We start from the raw sequence: 20170 nt of genomic DNA, 5'->3' as shown, positions 1-20170 counted from the left end.
ATGTTCTCGTAACGCAGATTCAGCTTCATACTAACGCAGGTTTGATTTTTTTTTCTACCTTCTGTCTGCCTTCTAACATGTTTCCCTGCCAGAGGCAGGAGCCGTTTCTTCATTTACAATAAATAAATGCCATGGATGTGACACCTGCCCTTTTCTGTGCTCTCACCCAGGGATTAGACTGTGCCTGGGGATCTGAGCTTTTTACATACAATGCACAGCTGTGATATAAAGAGCCTTTTGAAAGGGAGGCTTGGCAGCTTTCCCAGAAGCTAACTGAAGGGTCCATTTCTGCCTTACCTGTGATTAATTCTTTTCCGTTTGTATTTGCAGTGGAAGGACTTGAGCCCGGCACTAACAAAACCCATTTTGTTACTCAGTTCACTGCCTCTAACTGTATCCCCAGCCTCTGGGGCTTCCCTACCTTTGCAGCTGTTGACTAATACTAATTATGTGTATGCTGCTTAATCGTCTAGGAGTGACCCTCTAAAGTGGCATTTAATCAATTTTCAGGCAGCTGGCAAAAGTGAATTATGTGAGAGGATCGCAGTGGAAACACCTAGGCAAGGATGGAAAAGGTTCAGAGAGACGGTGAAGAAAGTCTCATAGAGTTTGAGTGTTCAGGGCTGGGGGTCTGCAAAAAGCCCTCTCTGCTGCTTCGTTCTTTATCGACTTTTTCTGGGAAGAGGGGAGCGTAAACAGAGGAATAATTCAAGGGTATCCCAACATGTCGTGGAAGGAAGTTCATGGATGAGTCCTCAATGGACTCAGGGTATCCTGAGACTCTGCCACTACTGGAACAGCTGCTGGGGACCACGTGTGAAATGGGTGACTAGAAACAGCACTTCTGCCACTCTGCATTTAGCGGAGAGGTGGGTCCCCCTAGCATCCTCAGGACCAGGGAGAGAAAAGATACCTTTGCCAGTGCCCCTGTTCCCTCAGCAGTGGGGTTTCTCTGCTTGCTGGGGAGATGTGTATTAACAGACACACACCGAGCCCAGAAGAATGTGTGTGTTACTTTTCTGCCCAGTGTGGTGAGTTTTTTGTTTTGGGGCTTTGTGGTAGAGGAATTTGAGGGTCTGGCACACTTAGGTTAAAACAGCATTAATGGGACTGAGCTGGTGAGGGTGACTTCAATAGAAGGAAAACCCAAAGCACGGCTTGGAATTTCAGAGGCAAAGAAAAGCCTAACTTGTTACCACTGTAGAGGGCAGCCATGTGGAGGTGGTGGGGTGTCTATTGGCTAGTAAGGAGAACTGAGCAGTCCAGAGAGATGTGGTGTGGGAATGGGGGAGCCTATGACGAAGAGGCAGCTGAAGCAAAGTGTGGTCAGAGAAGAGCAAAACTTTAGCCTAACTGCTGAATCCGACCCGAGTTTTCCCCTTGAGAGTTTGAAGCATAGCCACCAAGATGTCACATGTCTTCCACGGGTACTGGAGAAAACTGGTTATATATTTCCCAGCTGTGTCCAGTACCTTGTAGAACCACATCCCAGAACGACTAGGCTGGGTTGAACTGGGTAAGCTGGAATGGAGCAAGCTCTCCCAGGGTATGTGGCGAAGTCTGGAGGAGCCTTTCTTGAGTCCTGCCACAGACCCTCATCTGACAGACGGTCAGGAAAAAAATATCCTTGCACTCCACACCCAGGTCTTCACCTCTTTTCACATCAATTGACTACTCATCCCTGTTCTAGCAACTTGAAAACCTTCAGCTTTGCTTCAGAAGAATTTATGAATTCCCCTCGCAGTTCAAGTGCATTCACCAGGAGTGGGGAATTCCTTTAGATCTCTGCTGAAGAATGCTTTTAAGTCGGGAGACCGCTTGTATCTACAAAGCAAAGTTGCTTGCTCACTGACCAACCCTCTGCTGGAAGCACCATCTCCCTCGGAAGATTCACTGTTGTTCTCTGTTCCCTCTTGCCTATCTGTAAACTACCCCATGGCTAGGTAAATATTTTCATTATATTCTATGCCAAGCTTTCTTCCCCCTCCCACAGCAGATGATGTGCATTGGCTCCCTTTGACAGTAAATGAACGTCTGTGTGTGAAAGGAAGCTGGCCTCGCTCCAGATCTCAGCCTCACACATCCTGGCACAATATTTTCCAACATCAGACTGTAGCAAGAAAACAAACTTTGATTTGCTCCTCTGGTGTTAATATCACCGTCCACAACTGCTGCAGCGAGCTCTTACAGCTGTTCTTTCACAGGCAGCTGGTAGGGTGATAGGATAAGTAGGGAAGAATTATCCAGCTTGGTGCTTTAAATGGGATGGATGTGGTAACCAGGGCAGCTTCTGAGCTTCCTGATGTGAGCACTGTGCGAGGTGGAAGGTTGAATAGGCTGGACATGTCCTTCTCACTGCCAGAGCAGTGCTGGTGCCCTGGGTCATGGACTCTTGTAGTTGTTCCCAGTTACTTCACAGGCAGCCCAGCTCAGCCTGCTCCAAGAGCAAGATTTGGCTTAAAAAAGCCAATTTTTTCTCCAACCATCCGGTCACAGACAAAAGTATCCCTTTTCTCTCTCCTCTTTGCTGTCTCTTTCTGCCTGATTTATTGGGAAAGCCAGCAGAGGCTCTGCAGGGAGCAGATTCAGGACCACAGCCCTGTGAGCTTGGCTGCATGCGGGATGGTGTGGGAGGTGAGCTTGCTCTGCTGTGATAGCTCACTGCTCCCCTCCCTGTGTCTCAGGGAGAAAACTTGCTGCTGTTTGTTAGCAGTGACTCTAAATGAGCACCGTGCTTCAGCTTTCTAGTCGAGCAGATTTTTTGGTCTTTCAGTGGCATGTGTTGGAAGTATTTAATGTTATCGACAGAAGCCAAAGGTCTCCAACCTCCTCTCTGCCAAATGAGAGCAATGTCCTGCGTTGGAGCTCTGAAGCTCTGCAGTGCATCGAGACACTGTCTGATGACCCTGCTTACTTTGATGCACCGATCCTAAGGTCTCTTTTCTTAACTGTCCCATCTCTCTTCCATGTCTTAGGGTTTTTAAGCATCTCTCATGTGAACGTGTCACATCTTGAGCTAAGGAGAGCTTAGTTTACACCAGGTTTTTCACAGGCTTGTGAGCAGTCAGTGGCAAAGTGGCTTTATAATGGGCTTGTATCTCCAAACCACAGTGTTTGTGCCCTGCTGGTGACCCAGGGGACTGGCAGCATCTCGCCTGTGTAGGCAGGCTCCCGTGGGGTTGACCGCATGCATTACCCATTCATCAGGTTGGTTGGAGTTAAGAGCACAGATCCCCTGCTTGCACCTGCGTGACTGGAGTTGGCCCATTCTTCCCTAGTCTCGGTGCACCTGGACGTCCCAGTACACAGTGCCATGGCTTGGACTGGTGAGTGAGGCCTCCGGCTCCTAAAGAGGCACTGGGAGGTCGATACCTAGACTTGCCATTGGCACATTCCCATGGGCACCCTTGGAAGGAGGAGATGCGTTGTCTTTATTGACGTATCTGCTTGTTTTTACAAAGCTATTGCCCAGCCACAGCTGTGCCTGGTGAGTTCACGGACCCACTAAAACCACAGCAACAGACAGGACCTGTGCACCCCAGCAGATTCGAGAGGGAGCTGCCAGTAGCTATCCTCTTTAGTGCAGTTACTCCGTTTTTATTCACTGCAGGTAAAGGCGAGCGTTGCTCTTCCAATTACGCCTCTCCTCTCCAGAAGCTTCCCTCCGCTCTGAACCACAGAATTATCCCCATCCTCCATTGTACTTACTGACTTCTTAGCACCTGCCGGATCCAACTGGGAGCTGCCCTGCTGGTAATCAGCATCCCCCCGGACGCGCTCCTCCCTGGCTGACGCAGGCGGCCGCAGCGCTTCGGCACAGCCCTTCCGAGCAGAGAAGCAATTGCTCTTTCTGCCCTGTCTGTCTAGAGCTCTCTCCCCCAGCCCTCCCGGCGGCTGAGTCACTTCCTTCTTTAAATCTGGCCTTAAATCTTCCTTTTCTCTTCTCCCTGTGATTCACTCCCTTTGTGAAGCGCTTTGCAGAGCTCCAGCTGGAAGATGCTGAACAGAGAGATGCTCCTGGTGTGAGATATCCTCCTTTTCTCAGAGCCGCAGTGGTGAGCCCCTCTCCGAAGGCTGGTCCCTGCGCCGTGCTAAATGGTGTCTCTTAGTATCAGTATTTCTCTTATCTTAGCATTTCTTTCAATGCTACGCCTGATGTAGTAATAGGAGCCAACTCCTGCCTGTGGGCGAGTGCGTGTAATTTCCTTTGACATCAGTGTGTGCCTGTGAGGGCACAGCTCTACCCTTTCCCACCCCATTTGATTAGATGCAGTAAGGGAGCCATTACAGGATCTCTGCCACTCCTCCTCGTACCTCGTGGGATTTAAGGAGCACCACTGTTAGAACTGAGTTGAAATGTGCTCAGAGAAAGGAAAGCTTCAATTTCTGCTGTATAAGCCTGGAAATATTTTTAGTATAACATCTACACTTCTTAAATTTTTATATTAAGGTCTTTTTTCCTTGGCCTTGGACCCTCTCATATCCAAGTGCCTTACCTTCTTAGTTTCCTGCTGTGGAAGGGAATCGCCAGCCCACAGGGCAGTTAAAAGATATCATCATGAATTAGCCATGTGGCACCACTGAATTTGGCTTGACCTGCTCTGGTCATCAACAAAGTGTGGGATAAAATTTGCCAGAGCTTTCAAATCCTGCTTTTGGCTGTGACTTAGGTAGTTAAGCACTAAATTCATTTCACTATCCTTGCAGCTTAGGCATACAAACACTGCAGTTGCTTAGGTGCTCAGGAAAGCGTCCTGGGGGTGGTGCCTTGCCCCAGAGTCTGGGCAGAAGTGGGTAAGGCCAGGGACCAGACCTGGTTCTGTGAAGGTCTGGTGGCTTCCTCAGGATGGTGGTGCCCAGGCCAGTACCAGCAGTGTAAGAGCACATAAATGAAACATTTGGGATTGAGTGAGGAGATTCACTGTCAGACTGTGATGCTTCAGTCACTCTGTGAGGGAGGGTCTGTTTGTGAGACTGTTGCACTTAGAAATGCATGCAGGCTGTGCAGCTATATCTGTTTATATCTCTGGTTTTCTAAAATGTGACTGATGAACATTTTCTAAACAGCGACAAAAAGTCATTTTCCAGTACGGTAAATCCACAAATGAAATGAAATCGCTATTGTGAAGGATCTTTGTTTCTACAGAGGGGACAGGGGCTATGGAGCTAGTTAGGAAAAGAAGACCTCTGGTCCAGGGAGAGGACTTTTCATTTTAACTGATTCCTGCAGGCGACACAGCAATCGAGAAAATGAGAATTGCCATTTCTAACAAATATTGATAATCCTAAGGTCTGATTTTTAATAAAGCTTCAGCAGTCACATTCTTTAACTTCAAAACAGGCAACTCATGAGAACAACGTAACATCTCCTTTGCATACTGATCTTACCTGACATAATAAACTTACATTGCAAATGTTTTCTTTTGCTTAGAACGAAGTGATCAGCCAGCAGCTCTCTGTCATTTTCACTCATTGCTATGGACCCTACCCTATTCCAAAGCTCGTTGAAATTAAGCGCAAGCAGACCTCTCGCCTAGGTAAGCATGACTTGAAGATACTCGTTGGTTCTCCAAGGAGAGCTGTGGGAAGTCTGTGTTGCTGGCCGGGTGCTGGGGGGGGCACAAATCAGAGAAAAACCTGAATTTGAAAGGCAGAACTAGAAGAAGGAAGGGCCCCAAACTTAGCCTGACCTGAAACTCCCTCTGAAATCAGGAGGGTCATCAGGTGCGTTAGAGTGGGACCATAAATCTGCAAAGATTTGTCTGTGTTGCTAATTAGGCTGGGATCGGAGCCTGGGGCCCAGAGCCAAAGGTCTGTCCACATCTCAAACCACCGTGGCTGGCTATGGGCGATGCCGCGGCGGCACGTCCCTACTGGCCCTGCTGACAGAGCCCGGGTTGTTTTAATGTGACCGAGGGAAGACTCAAGCAATTTTGCAGGACCTTCTTCCCCTTGGTACGAAGGCTTCCCCGCCCAGGGAGAGGGGCGTAATAGGGTATAAATGAGTGTAGGGCCCTCCAGCATCCATTCAGCTGCAGTTTGCTTTGGGTAGCAGAGCTGGGAGGCTGTGCCAGCTCTGCATGGCGGGGACGGCTGGCTGTCATCTCAGCGAAGGTTGTCACGGACTTCAAAGCTTTGAATTCGTCTGAACTCCATGTGGCTGTCTGGGGGCTTCTGTCTCAGGCTGTCCAAAATAGCTTTATGAGCTTTACTTATTAAAAACAATATCCTTTTACGCTATTGTCCTCTTGTCAAAACAGGAAAATATTATGTGTGTTCATGACTTCTTCCAAACTAAAGTTATTAGCTTTTTTTTTTGTTCTTCGTTTTGTGATTCTAGATCCCCATTTTCTTAACAACAAAGAGATGTCAGATGTTACATTTCTGGTGGAAGGAAGACCATTTTATGCACATAGAGTGTTGCTATTTACTGCATCACCAAGGTAAAATAAGAGACATTTCTGTTTTTTAACAAAAATTGAATGTGATTTTGTGGTTTTGCTTTTGTTGCTGCTCTTAAGATTCTTTGAGGGCTAATGGCTCAATCTTCCAAGTTTTTCCTAAGCAGAAAATCTCACCAGCTTGTTTCTGGTCAGTCTGCAAGATGTTTAGCCAGTGCTCCCATCACTAGATTCCCACCCAGTAAGTGATCCATGCTTCTGGCCATGCATCTGACTTCATTCCATTGAGGCACATTTGCATGGAGCTTGTTGCTGCATCCAGCTCTTAATCGTAGAGGAGTCTTAATATTTTGATTCTTAATAAGCATTTATCCTGTGAGTGGCTAAATCCTGCCTTGTGTCAGTGTAGACAGTCTCCAAGAAAAGCAAGCTACTATCACACAATTCATTGACAGCATTTGACATTTTTTAAATAAAATTAAATAACTATGAAATGTATCAGACTGTATCCAAAGGCAGTATTTATGGTCTGTTCTCTGGGCTCAGAAGACTGGACGTAGGTTACCCAGCTCAACCCAACCTTGAAGTTGCTCACAAACCTTATTTGTACACAGCTTTGTAATTAAAGGTGTGCTTTTAAACAAATTTAGCTAACCCTCCATAAGGACTTATTTCAAGATGTGTCAAGGACAAGCCACCGAGTTTGGGCAGTTTGAGCAATGTGGGAATTGATGCTAGACGTGCTGCCAACCCACAGCACAGAGTAAAGGGATTTGCATAAAGCAACTGCAGTATCTGACCCTGCCTTCAATTAAGAAATGGGTATTTTGGTTTAGAGCATATTGGCAGAGGTACAAACACATCCCAAACTCCAGCTTTTAACCTACTAAATTGTGTTCATAGTAGAGTTTGACACTAGTAAGAGTAAATGAATCGTTATGCATATTTTAATTAACAAGATGCAATCGTGATATGGAAGAGGTTACCATCCAGCAAATGCTGGTCTTGATAGATAAGACAAGCTTTGCCCTACCGCTAGAAGGTCAGATGAGTTACCATAAAGAGGAAGTACATGGGCAGATGTTTCGGGCAGCGCATTTCCCATTTTCGCCTTCTGATCAAATGGGAATATCTGGTTTTGAGAAATAGATTGCTACATGTGTATGTGTCTCACATAAGTCTGCAAATATTAACTTAAAACATGTGGTTTTTTCCTGAAACCTGTGTCTGAATTTCAGGTTCTGATAATCACAGAACAGCAACCTATCCAGTTTTCTGTCCTGCCTGTTCTTACACAATTGTACTGAACCTGCATAGAAGCATTGAAAGTCTTAGTGTAGTTATTTAATACTTTGTTCCAAAACATTTTTTTTAAAGCAGCATAATGGACATAGGCCAAAATTTATCTCCCTTCAAAATGGCGGTGTGCAGTTTTTAAATGTTGCAAGTCTTCCTAAAAAAAAGTTTGTTTTTTGTTTTGTAATATGCATCATTACAGTATCTGAATTTCTCATACACATTTTTTTTGTTGTGATATTATATGTATTTTTCAAAAATTTCAAGTTGAAAACTCCTAGAGGAGAGGCTTCTTCCTTTTGGTTTGGACTTTATTTTGTCAGTGTCTAAACCATGGATGCTTTTCGGTGACAAATCCGTTCATTTCAGTGTACTGTTTTTGCAAGAGCTGATGCTGTCCTTCCACTTTGCCATACTTTTTCACCAAGATAATTGGTCTGGTATTTCAATCTTGCTCCTTTTTATTTAGGTTTAAAGCATTGCTGTCTAGCAAGCCCTCATCTGATAGTACTTGTATTGAGATCAACTATGTGAAGTACCCCATCTTTCAGGTAAAGTCAGTTCTTACGTTGAATTTGAATGGAACATGTAATAGGAACATTGTACATGCGCTGTCCAAATTAGGTGCATGTATTTGATAAACACATAGCTCAGAGTAGTGGTTTTATGAGCGCAGGCTTCATCTCCATTCATACACTAGGCTGCAGACTGCTATTGATGGGAAATGTTGTGCCCAACCAGATACAATAGCACGCACTTCGCTTACACAGGCTATGCAGACAAAGCAGTGCATGCCAAGGTAAAGCACTTGATTCTTTTTTCTCTTGTTGGCTCTTTCTGTATTTAATGGACAGGCTTGGAAGAGACACAGTTCATTCCCTTCCCTGTATTGTTCAATCAATTTTTTACCGTGAAAATACAGAGCTTGCTTGCTGTATCTGTAGCATATATGTGCTATATATGCTTCCCTTTATTTTAGAGCTCAAACAGTTCCACGTATTGACTGTTACCGCTCCAGGTAATTCCCAGCTGCCTACAATAACTTTAGGCTTGTTCGAAGCTCGCTGCAGAGGGATCTTAGCTGGCTTGTGTTACAGTGCAAAGCCTCCCCCACTCTTTCTCATCATCCATGCATGCCCACACAGAGCTGGGTGAAGGTGGGGGTGCCATTGCCAGGGAAGGAATAAGGGAATAACCATTATATATGCTATATTTTCCTGAATCAGTAATGTACTGAACATACTGGGAAATACATTGAAAATTCAGAATGAATTAATCAGCTTCCTGCAAACTGTTCGGAGCTCATCAGAAAGTCCAGACAATGTGGCTGATGAGGGTTGAGATGTTAGACTGCCTGTGACAAGGAAACATTGAACTGTGCAGAGAGAGAGAGAGTAACCAAATATGTCTTGAAATCAGGAGGTTTGGGCCAGTTTTATCTACAAATCCTTGGTGGTGTTGGAGAGCTTCGGGTATTGCCTGCAATCTTTACATCACCCCCTGTTCCCTTGGATTGCTTTTTGTAAACACTCCCTTTGTTTTATTACAGCTGGTTATGCAGTATCTTTATTATGGAGGTGCAGAGTCACTCCTGATTAAAAATAATGAAATTATGGAGGTAAGAGACATTTATCTTAATTGCAGTGGGAGCAATGCTAAGTGATCTGTGTATCGTTCACCCAAGGGCACGTGGCCATTGGGCAAGACATGGGCTCTCCAGTAAGAGCCAGCGCTTCCTCACCCAGAGTGTTCAGGCTGTCTGCAGTCCTGCGGGAGACACTGTCTCCTTCTCTGCTGGTCAGCTGTTACAGTAACTTTTGCCATTATGAAGTTGACTGTCAGACAAGAAAGAGTACAAGAATTCTGGTTATCAAGCAAAAAAAGTATCTGAAATAAAAATATCTAGTTAGATGCTTTGAAAGGCTCTTTCCAAAAAATGCAAAGCTGGTGTTACCAAAATCTGGAAGCAACTCTCAGCAGTATAGTAGACCATCCTCTGTCTCTCTCTCAGCCTGATAGGTGAGGTGCTCTACTCCAGCTGGGCCAGTCAGCTTCTCTCTGCCACACTCTTACTTTTGGCTTATGAGCTTAGCTTTACGTGTCCAGACCTATCTTAGCAGTGTCAAAGCATCCAGTTTGGTTCCTCACTTGGGAGAATTCTTGGGCATCTACCTGGTTTTAACCATGGGAGAAATCCCACTGGAGTCACAGTTCAATTTCAAGCATGTGACTGTCAAATTTTCTTAATAAAACCTTAAGCTGCTCCCTGAGATACGGACTTCTTTGCCCCTTTCTCACTGCATGTAAAACATCCAGTGCCATTGTGCCCATTTACAAAAGCCAAACCAAGCCAACTGGAGCTGACTGAGCCTTCAGAGTAGCCACACATGCATAAGCTGTATGGATGTTAAGTCATCCTCTTCCCAATACTGTGTGCTGTCGTTGCCAGCTACAATCAGACTAATGACTCCAACTAAACAGAACTAAGAGATATTTGAGCAAGTTCTTGATATTCATTCAGGGAGTTTTCCTGTTGACATCACCAAATTATGGCACCCAAAGAGAATACAGGACAGTAAGTACTAAAATCAGAGCTACTTAAACAGCTGGTGATCATCAGTGTACAGATTATAGTCTGCTAACATGATGTTTTATTGTTGCCTATGTTAGTCTGTCCCTCTGACTCTACTGTCTGGCGCATCCATGCGATGCTTGGCTTTTACCAAAGTACGGCTAACCAGAAACTGAGAGGGGCTCTTCTTTGGGGTACAAGTGGCCAAGGTGAATCAGTGCTGGTGGGTACAGGGACATCTGTACCAACCCTGCTAGCACCCAGAGGATGGAACTGGTCAGGAGTGAAATTATCCCTCTCTGAGGCAAGTGGTGAATTTTTAACTCAGCATACCCACATTGACTTTCCGAGCTTTATAGGAGAAGGTCACTGATTCTCTATTTCACTCATAGGTTTGAAAGAAGCTCCTGAATTGCTAACCCTTTCTGAAATAAGGAGTCTTAGATTAGGCAGTGCAACAGCTTTGTAGAGATGCGTGTGTTATCACCTAGGCTGTTAAACAGCTTGTGCTGCAGTTCAGCTGGCTGCTTGCTCTACTTTTGTGACATCTCAAAACTTCGGTGACTCAAGAATGTATGACTGATTGATTGATCTGTTGATAACAGATCTGGCCATGGTTCCTCGCAGTATAAAGTAATTACAAACCAGCATGTGATTGCTTGAGCCACAGAGGCAGCTGGAATAGGATTTGGCTTTATCTTTCAAAACTGCATTTAGCAACTTGCCTTATTACAAATATGATAACAAGAAGCACCAGAAATACTCCACAGAAATCTTTGCTGCAATTCATAATTGGGGCCATCTGGCTGCTATCACATCAGCACTGCAGATTTCCAGCACTTGGATTTATTTATGGGATTAAAGCAGAGCTTGAGCGGACTGCATAGGAGAAGTCTGAATAATGTCATGGAAGTTTCAGGGTTTTGTTCCCCAGTGCTCCTACCTAGTGGCATGAGAGCCCTTTTGGGATTCACAGGATAGCTTTTTGTTATGCAGTCCTAGATGATAAGGGCCGTATAAATGCCTAACACCTGAACAGCTTGGCCTAGGAGACCTGGCTGGGTTAGAGCAAGGTGTCAAGCAAGAAAGAACCCCAGCGTGCTTCCTAAGCCAGAGCAGAGAGCCAGAGGCAATGATCTACCATGGAAAGACAGAAAATGAAATTCCTTTCCCTGCTGTAAAAGGGCAGAAAGGGGGCAACAGGGGAAATCTTAGCACTACTGAAATCAGTTGGAGAACTCAAAATTTAAGCCATTTTCACCCCACAGCTTCAGGTCATGCCCACAGTGTAGAGTGGCATGCAGAGATCCCAAGGCAGTGCCAGTCCAGGTAGTGTATCCATAAGGTGGATGCAGGGCCAAAGAGGGAGGTCAGCTTGAGTCCTGATGGCAGGAGAGCTGTGGTGGTGCAGCAATACAGACACATGACACTAACACGAGTGTTAACTAGGCAGGGCCTTGCACCAAGCTAGTTCCCACCTTTGCATTGTATCCTGCTGTGCACCCACTACTTGGAGTAACGTGGAGCCAGACAGTATTTCAGTGCCCGTGGCCTTGACATGACCTTACTGCTGCTCATGAGCTAGAGCAAGGAGCATATGGAGATCTGTCTCCATTTCCTTGAGCCTGCTGAGGTGACAGATTTGAGGTTTATTGCCTCTCTAGATTTTTAAGACTGCCCAGGGTGATCATCATCATCTGGTTTGAATTCCTCTATACTCTTGGTCCTGGCCCTTCTGCTGACATCCCCACATCCAGCCCAGGTGCTCCGTTTCAGCCAGAGCTTGGGGAACGGTTGAACAGGAACCTTTTTTTCCTGGAATGTAATTGCAGATCCCTCCTTGCAGAGTCATGTTTGCAAAGTGACCAAAGACTCTCCAAGCTGCCATTTCCTTTTTGTCTCTCACACACCCCGCTCCCCGTTCCAAGCTCAGCACGTTGATCTGAGCAGCCTGTGGTGATCTCTCTGTGTACAGCTTCCCACAGTGTGATCTAGAGGGGACTGCAAAGGGTTGAAGCAACCAAACAACCTTCTCATTCTGACTGTTTGTCAGTACTTTCATGCTAACTGAAGCAGGGGCAGAGAAAAAATATAAGGAAACAGTAAATAAGCAAGCTCTGATTCTATATCGCTCAGCAGTTTTGACTATTTTTTTCCTTGCCTTTTTCTTTTTTAGCTTCTCTCTGCTGCTAAATTCTTCCAGCTTGAAGCTTTACAACGACACTGTGAGATCATTTGCGCAAAAAGCATTAATACAGAAAACTGCGTGGATATTTATAATCATGCCAAGGTAAAAATAACCACATATGCTTGCATGTTATGTGTCTGTCGTCATACTCGTAGGTCAGTTTTACGATAAGTAGTGATACATTTATCATATGTTTAGTATGTTTGTTATGTATTTAAGATTTGTCATTCATTTACTGGCAGTGGGTGGCTAATAGGTACCTAGTATGATGACAGTCCTAAATCATGTAGTAGAAGAGCATCGATGGCAACTTCTCACCCCCTTCCCTAAGCTGTTCAACCTCAATTTGAGTGTACCACCGTGTGGCAGACCTATCCCTTATGGCAACTCAAGCTGCTGAGTTATTCAACAGGAATCTCCTAAGTGAATAAGACACCTCTCTTTTCACCTTCCAAGCTGCATTTTCCCATTACAATTTTCTGTTTCCTCCTGCCTGAAGCCCACTGGGGTGATATACTCAACGCTGGTGACAGTTTGTCAATATATAAAAATACCATGTTGTCGAAGGGCAACGTCTCAGAGCCGTGCAAGGATGGTAATGAGAATTTTATGTCTTGGAGAGGAGAGATTTGCAGCTTCTTATTGGAATCAAATTATTTACTTAGCTTGTGAGGGGGCCTGAGTCATTAGGCATAAAAGCATAGAATTTTTTGACCTAGAAAAACTATTTTCACTCATTGATGGAGATGGTTGCCACATTGATTAGTTTCAGTTTTTCCCCTCCTCTTGTGTGCTTAGTAGACAGACTTTTCGCTTGGAAGAGGGAAAGGATACACAAATAGTTGCATGAAATATTTTTAAAGCATTCCTTAGATGATTTTTTCTATAACTTAGATTGTCTATATGAAAGATAAAATGGTGCAGCATGACATGGAGGTTTGATTGAACAGAGTAATCCTGCAGATTGCTCCAAACCTCTGCAGATCTGACCTCCATTCCCATCATCAGGTATTTCCTACAGAGAGTAATACTATTAGGTCTTGATGTACAGATAATGCACAGTGTGTGAAATTGCACAAAGTTCCACCTATAAAATGAATTAAAAATGAGGTGTATCTGCAGGTCCATTTATTGTAATAGGAAAAAAAATCAGCGGTGCAGGAATCTTTTGAAAAATATTTGATTTATCTTCTAGCTCATGTGGGAACTTCTTGTCTGTATTACTCTTACTAAAAATAAAATTAATAATTTTGTTTTAAAATCACATATCGTCTCTGAATTGTGAAATGTGGCTGTTATTTACACCCTGACTGTCCTGGTGTAAATAATAGCCACATTTCACAATTCAGAGACAATATGTGATTATTAATTATTCACATAACAAACAAATGAAGCTACTGTGTGACGGGAGTGCTCTGGGCAGAACGATCTGTGCTCAGATTAATCACCTGCACATTACACAGACCAGGAACAAAAAGATGAAGCCTCTTCTCTGCTCTGCAGACAGCGTAACAGAGAGGTATCTGAACTAGCTTTAACTGTGCTAGTTCGGTCCCTGGAAATGCTCTAGCTATAGCAGTATGAAACTTAGCCCTGGTAATTTACTGGAAGTGGGGTAAATTAGCCCATGCAGAGCTCTAGGATGATGTGGCTTAACTAATTCCAGAAGCCAAGATTTCATTCACAGCTAGCTCGGCTATCTCTGCAATGCCCTACCCATGTCAATGCAAACATGATCCTGACTGTAAAAGCCTCTCAAGTACACTGCTTCCGCTGACTCCACTGGGACATACAGGCACAGAAAACTTGCAGGCTGGGGCCTTTGCAGGCAAACAAGGAGCCGAATTTAGCCACGGGGTTGGTTCAGTCCCAGCATTGGCAATGTACAAGTTCCTCAGATAGGTCTAAAGTTCTTACCAGGGGAGCTCACAAGCAGTTCGAGCGCAGCTTGCCAGCCAACCGTCTGCCTTTCCGTGTTGCTCTCTGAAGTGCAGTAGAAGCTCATGTTAGACCGCAGTGAGAATGGGGATAAGGTGAGCAGGCGCTGAAGCCAGGAACCACTGCATCAGCCAGGAGCAGGTTTTGAGTAACTTGCTCCTACTGTAGGTTCCATTTCTAGTCCTTGCTACTTTGCAAGCTCAGCTGCACCTGCAGGAACTCAGGTGATGCCAAGACCTGCTTTTCCAGATGAGGATGTGCAAGCAGGTAGGCCCAAAGACACATGGAGCACAGTCTTTGTTATCATGATTGAGAGAAAGATATGATTTGGTGGAAGCATAGCATGAAGTGAGCACAGATTTGGAAAGCTGTCTGTGGTGGGAGCCTAGGTTGTAGAACAGCATTTAGCAGGGTGATGAGCTGTGTAAAAGGAGCTGTAGGAACAAAAGATTGAGACCCTGGGTTAAAGAGGTGAAGTACTGGTAGGAAGGTGAAACAGTGTGGTCACGTTTACAATTTAAAAGCTGAATTGAGAGTATTAAAATCATCTGTGGCAGCCTTTATGGGCTTTCCATCCTTAAAATTGCAGCATAGAATCATAGAAGACCAGGTTGGAAGGGACCTCAAAGTTCATCTGGTCCAACCTTTCTTGGCAAAAGCACGATCTAGACAAGATGGCCCAGCACCCTGTCCAACTGAATCTTAAAAGTGTCCAGTGTTGAGGAATCCACTACTTCCCTGGGGAGATCATTCCAATGGCTGATTGTTCTCATTGTGAAAAATTTTCCTCTTGTATCCAGTCAGAATCTCCCCAGGGGTGACTTGTACCCATTGCCCCATATCTTTTCCATGTGACTCCTTGTAAAAAGGGAGTCTCCATCTTCTTGGTAGCCACTCTTTAAATACTGGAACATGGTGATAAGGCCTCCCCTAAGCCTTCTTTTCTTAAGGCTGAACAAACCCTGTTCTTTCAGCCTTTTCTGATATGGCAGGCTCCCCAGTCCTTTGAGTATCTTTGTGGCCTTTCTCTGGACCCTCTCCAGCCTGTTCACATCTTTTTTGCATAGCAGGGACCAAAACTGAACACAATATTCTAGGTGTGGCCTTACAAGCACTGAGTAGGGTGGGATAATGACTTCTTTATCTTTGCTGGTGATGCCCTTGTTGATGCAACCCAGCATCCTGTTGGCTTTCTTTGCCGCAGCAGCACACTGTTCACTCATATTGTGCTGCTTGTCCACCAGGACCCCACGTCCCTTTCCACAGAGCTGCTCCCCAGCCAGGTAGATCCCAGCATGTGCTGCACTCCTGGATTATATTTTCCCAGATGCAAGACCGTAGACTTGTCCTTGTTGAACTTCATAAGGTTCTTGTTAGCCCACTCTTTCAGCCTATCCCGGTCTTCCTGCAGGGTGGCTTTCCCTTCCGAAGTGTCCACTTCCCCACTCAGTTTGGTATCATCGGCAAACTTCATCAGGGTATGCTTGATCCCATCATCCAGATCACTTATAAAGATATTAAACAGCGTTGGGCCCAACATCTACAAAGGCAGTCAGTCATTTGATAAGTATCACTTTAAGGGTTTCATTTTTCAAAGCCTTTGTCACTATTCTTTACTTCCAGAAAGAAATTAAGTGACTGGGCAAATTGGAAGTATAATGGTGATGGATTAGGTACTACTAGATACCAGTTGTGTTTTCCATGAATGTCCCCAAACTCCCAACAAAATCATTTGGAGTTTCAAATACATGCCTAAAACACTCAGCACTTGCACAGATTGCAGTCTGGGCCTCAGAACAAATCTGAAAAAGAAAAGTACATTATTTCCTCAATCTTTTGAATATATTGAAGTAATGAATAGGGATGAATGGTGTTTCAGAGAAGAACACAGATTCACACATATGCTGTCACATCCAGGTGCAAAATAATGCACTTATAATTTGATGAAAACTTTCATGGTTTGAAATCAAGTTAAATTCATTCATTTTTCTTGGGAAGACAGGTCCTACCTAGCCCTAATCTGTATTTATTTTCTTTTTTTCTTTTTTTTTTTTTTTATTTTTTTTGCAATTTCCGTTCTTGGTTCTGAATATAGTAACGTGGTGGTGGGCAACACTGCTGTGTAGTTGTTCCAGTCTGGACCCAAAGCTGTGCAATGCCCCAGCAGTTCTGGCCCTTCAGGCTGCACCTTGCAGCCAAAGGTTCCTGCTTTACTCGGAGCTCAGACTTAGCAGGAGCTTACTTGGGCAGGAGGATGGGCTGAGCACTGCTCTCTACACTTGCATGGCTTATAATTACACCTATAGCGGAATACCACGGCTATACATTTTGTATGACCACAGGATCTAACCAGTGGGCAATGACCAGTACAGGTCACTCATCGCATGACCAGTACGGGTCATTTAAAGTTTGCTCATACATTTTCACTCGCACGTTTAGGGTTTGCTCACACATTACAGTATCCCTGCCTGTTACCTTGACAGTGTCCAACGTAAGGGAGATACTGACAGCCCCAAACCACGTGCTTTACAAACCTCCATTTCTCCTCCAAAGATTTCTCAAAGCATGAAACTTTGCATGACAGGTTTCTGCAGTCATATGTCCCGTCCTTGCTAAGGATAGCATTCATGAAACTTGGTCTGTAGTATATTTTCCCAAACCTGTAGTTTTAAGATGTAACTTCTAGCATGAAATGGGTCTGGTGAACTCTGTGGTAAAGCTCCCACCGATTTCCAAGGGAGCAAAGCTTCAGCCCCTGGAAGTTTGTTTCCTTAACAACCAGGGCCTTGTAACATGGAATTGTTACCAGAATCATAGCATAAAATACTGTTTGATTAACTCCTTCCCCTCCACACATACATATCCGTATGCATTACTGTGCTTGTCTGAAAGGCTTAGATTGTGTATTTGTCTGTGTGCAGCTTTTATGCACTGTATTTGCTGAGCGGGTTTTATCAGCATGGTTATCTTTCTCTAATTTCACTTCTTGTAGTTTCTCGGAGTCACAGAACTATCTTCCTATTGTGAAGGCTACTTTCTAAAAAATATGATGGTCCTCATTGAAAACGAAGCTTTCAAACAGCTGTTGTATGACAAGAATGGAGAAACGTCTGGTCAAAATGTGCTACAGGACTTACAGAGGACGTTGGCCACAAGGATTCAGTCAATTCATTTGTCTTCTTCAAAGGGCTCCATTGTGTAAAGCTGAGGAAGACGGTAGCCCTCTAATAAAGACCCTGCAAGCTAAGTCTGCTGTTGCAGTTGCTAAAACCCGTTGCAGTTGCTTAATCGACTACAAAAAAAAAATAATTAAAAAATTCTACTTCGCATCCAAGTAGTTCAGTGTTGGCCAAAGGTGCTGCGCTGGGGCTGTGGCCCCATTTGGATGAGGGAATACAGAAAACAAAGCTCCTCCATGTTTTTGAGCAAATGGGGTACAAGAGTATCCAGTGAATCGCTGTTGTATTCAAATTCTGAACACACACGTGTGGTCGTGGAGCTTGGTGCCAACAAAAGCCAGGACTCACATCAGCGAACAGCAGAAGCCCCTGCCTGAGCGGTGGTGCCAGGGAACACCTGAATTGACCGATTAATCATTTAAGGCGGATTTGTTTCAGTGTTACACGTTTAAGAACTATATCTATCCTGGAGTCCGTTATCTCGTGCATTTAAGCAATGTAAGAACTGTTATTGCTGTCGAGCAAAGATCAACTGTATTAGAGAGTGGGTAAGACTGTTACAGCTGAGGAAATATACTGGCAGATTTTTAGGGGTGGGAACTTTTTAAATTGTTCATAAAAAATAATGGGGTGGCCTTGTAGTTTAAAAGCTATTTCTTAAGCTTAAAATTTCATTTTCGACAGAGCTGTGTTTGAGAATCTATGTAACATGTTTTGTTTTTTTAAATGGTAAAATGTACATTGTGTAAACATACATATGATCAAGTTTTGCTTGTATTCTTTCCTAGGGTGGTATAATCTTGCCTAACAGGCTATGGTTACACCAAAGAGGTACATTACCCAGACTATCTCTAATACAGTAGTTGGGGGGGCAGGAGAACTGCATGCTACTCGTGATTTGGGGTTAAAAACAATGACAAACTCAACATGCATTTGCATGGTAACTGTACCTGTGAATTGTTACGTTCGTGCTTTGTTTCGCCAAGACAAATGCAATGTTAATTCTTGTCAAACTTCATTTGTGAAATTAGCATATTTTTTTATTTGGTGCGATTGGTTGTGATATGATACCCCTGGAGACCCTTCTCGAGATGCTGATTTCTGTTTGTTACAGTGAAGGGATAATAACAGATCTTTACTTCAGTAATGTGTCGATACTTTGCTACTGGCCAGAGATTGTGTCTTGAGTTAGACTTTTTTAAATTATAATTAAATACGTACTATAGAATGATTTCTCACTGTATCCTGAGAATGTATAGGTTATCTACAATGCAGGGTTTGGGTGGGGTGCGATGGAGAGGGTGTGATTTAATGTCAAAGCTTCATTTATTTTGCAGCATATTGTTAGCAAGACAAATCTGCTATGTGCCACAACATTTCTGATGCTCCGTGTCTGAAAACCACAGCAAGAAGTAGGCAAAGATGTTGCCTTCTCCCTGGCAAAGTGACATTAATGTATTTATTTTCTAGCATGCCGTTCAGAAACTGTGCCCAGTTCATAGACTTCAGAAGTTTTATTTTGACAGTGCATGTTAACCTCTTGTTCTTTTGTTGAAGTATCTACGTCAGGTGCTCTTCCATGTTGATAGCTTTTGGCATGCTCAGAGAACACAGTTTTGGCTTTAGTTATCAACACAGTAGGAAGCTGTTTTATGACTGTGAGGTGTAAATCCTCCTGTGTGCTTGGTCTTTTAAAGCCTCTACAGTTTCTGCAACAAATTACAAAAATGTCTAAACTGCCACTAATGTCGCAGAGACACAGCAAGTCAGTCCATTAGACCTTTTTTTTTCTGCATAGTAGATGTTCACACAAGATGTTGTCTGGAACATTTAGGTAACGGCAACTTCTGTGTGAACGTTGAGATCTTAGAGAATTGAGACCATGGTTGATGCAACAGCAACACGCAGGGGTGCTTGTTGTCGTTTGGTGTGCCTCCTCATCCATGGAAACCCGTCCTTCCATGCCAATGATAACTAGATAGCAGCAGAGCTCACCCCACAGCTTCATGGTTTAAAATAGCAAAGTTCTTCAAACAATAATCATGGTATTAAAATTCCTCCCTTGGGTATGTGCTGAGTGCCCAATGAAGTCATCAGGAGTTGCATATGCATATGCCCATAGCTTTTTCTGGGAAACATGCCCACAGGTATACCTGTGGATAGGCAGTCTGGCATCTAATGCTATAATGGTAGCCATGGGCATTCTGCCCCTGTTTCTAACTCAAATACTGACTGTGCTTTGGTAAGGGGGGAGTCCTGTGTGCACAAGCTGCCCCTGGAAGGTGATGTCTTTTGAGCATTTGTGGGAACCTGCCTGGGATTCACGAGGAAGGAAACAGTGATAACTCTGTGCTAGTCGTTCTTCTGATGAGTTGAGAGTATCTGTGGTAATGTTTACTGTTTTTCTTTCAGAGATAAAGGGCTTAATATGTCCTTCAGTGGCTGTGCGTGAACTGAGTGGTCGCCATGCTTGGGCACTCAAAGGCAAACGTGAGCTAGAGGCTCTAGCAACAGAGTGCAGCTGCCTCCAAATACACACTGTGCAAGTCTCCAGCAGAGCTGCGTCAGCCCACGCATTTGTGTGTCCCATTGCTCC

At 44.2% G+C, this 20170-nt stretch overlaps 1 protein-coding gene across 1 annotated transcript in view; it reads left to right on the top strand.

The window, feature by feature from the left end:
* ABTB3 (ankyrin repeat and BTB domain containing 3) overlaps positions 1–18697 on the top strand; it is a 188314-nt gene extending 169617 nt beyond the window's left edge. The window contains exons 12-17 of the mRNA XM_068401050.1: positions 5432–5537; positions 6341–6443; positions 8167–8248; positions 9247–9315; positions 12446–12559; positions 17388–18697. Coding sequence (XP_068257151.1) covers positions 5432–5537; positions 6341–6443; positions 8167–8248; positions 9247–9315; positions 12446–12559; positions 17388–17597 — 684 coding nt within the window. The 3' untranslated portion in view covers positions 17598–18697. The remainder of the gene's footprint in view (positions 1–5431; positions 5538–6340; positions 6444–8166; positions 8249–9246; positions 9316–12445; positions 12560–17387) is intronic.
* Positions 18698–20170: the final 1473 nt, after the last annotated feature.

The sequence above is a fragment of the Nyctibius grandis genome, chromosome 5 (assembly GCF_013368605.1).
Source record: "Nyctibius grandis isolate bNycGra1 chromosome 5, bNycGra1.pri, whole genome shotgun sequence".
NCBI classification, from domain to species: domain Eukaryota; kingdom Metazoa; phylum Chordata; class Aves; order Nyctibiiformes; family Nyctibiidae; genus Nyctibius; species Nyctibius grandis.
Note: the sequence above shows the minus strand (reverse complement) of the source record. Positions and strands in the feature narration are given on the sequence as shown.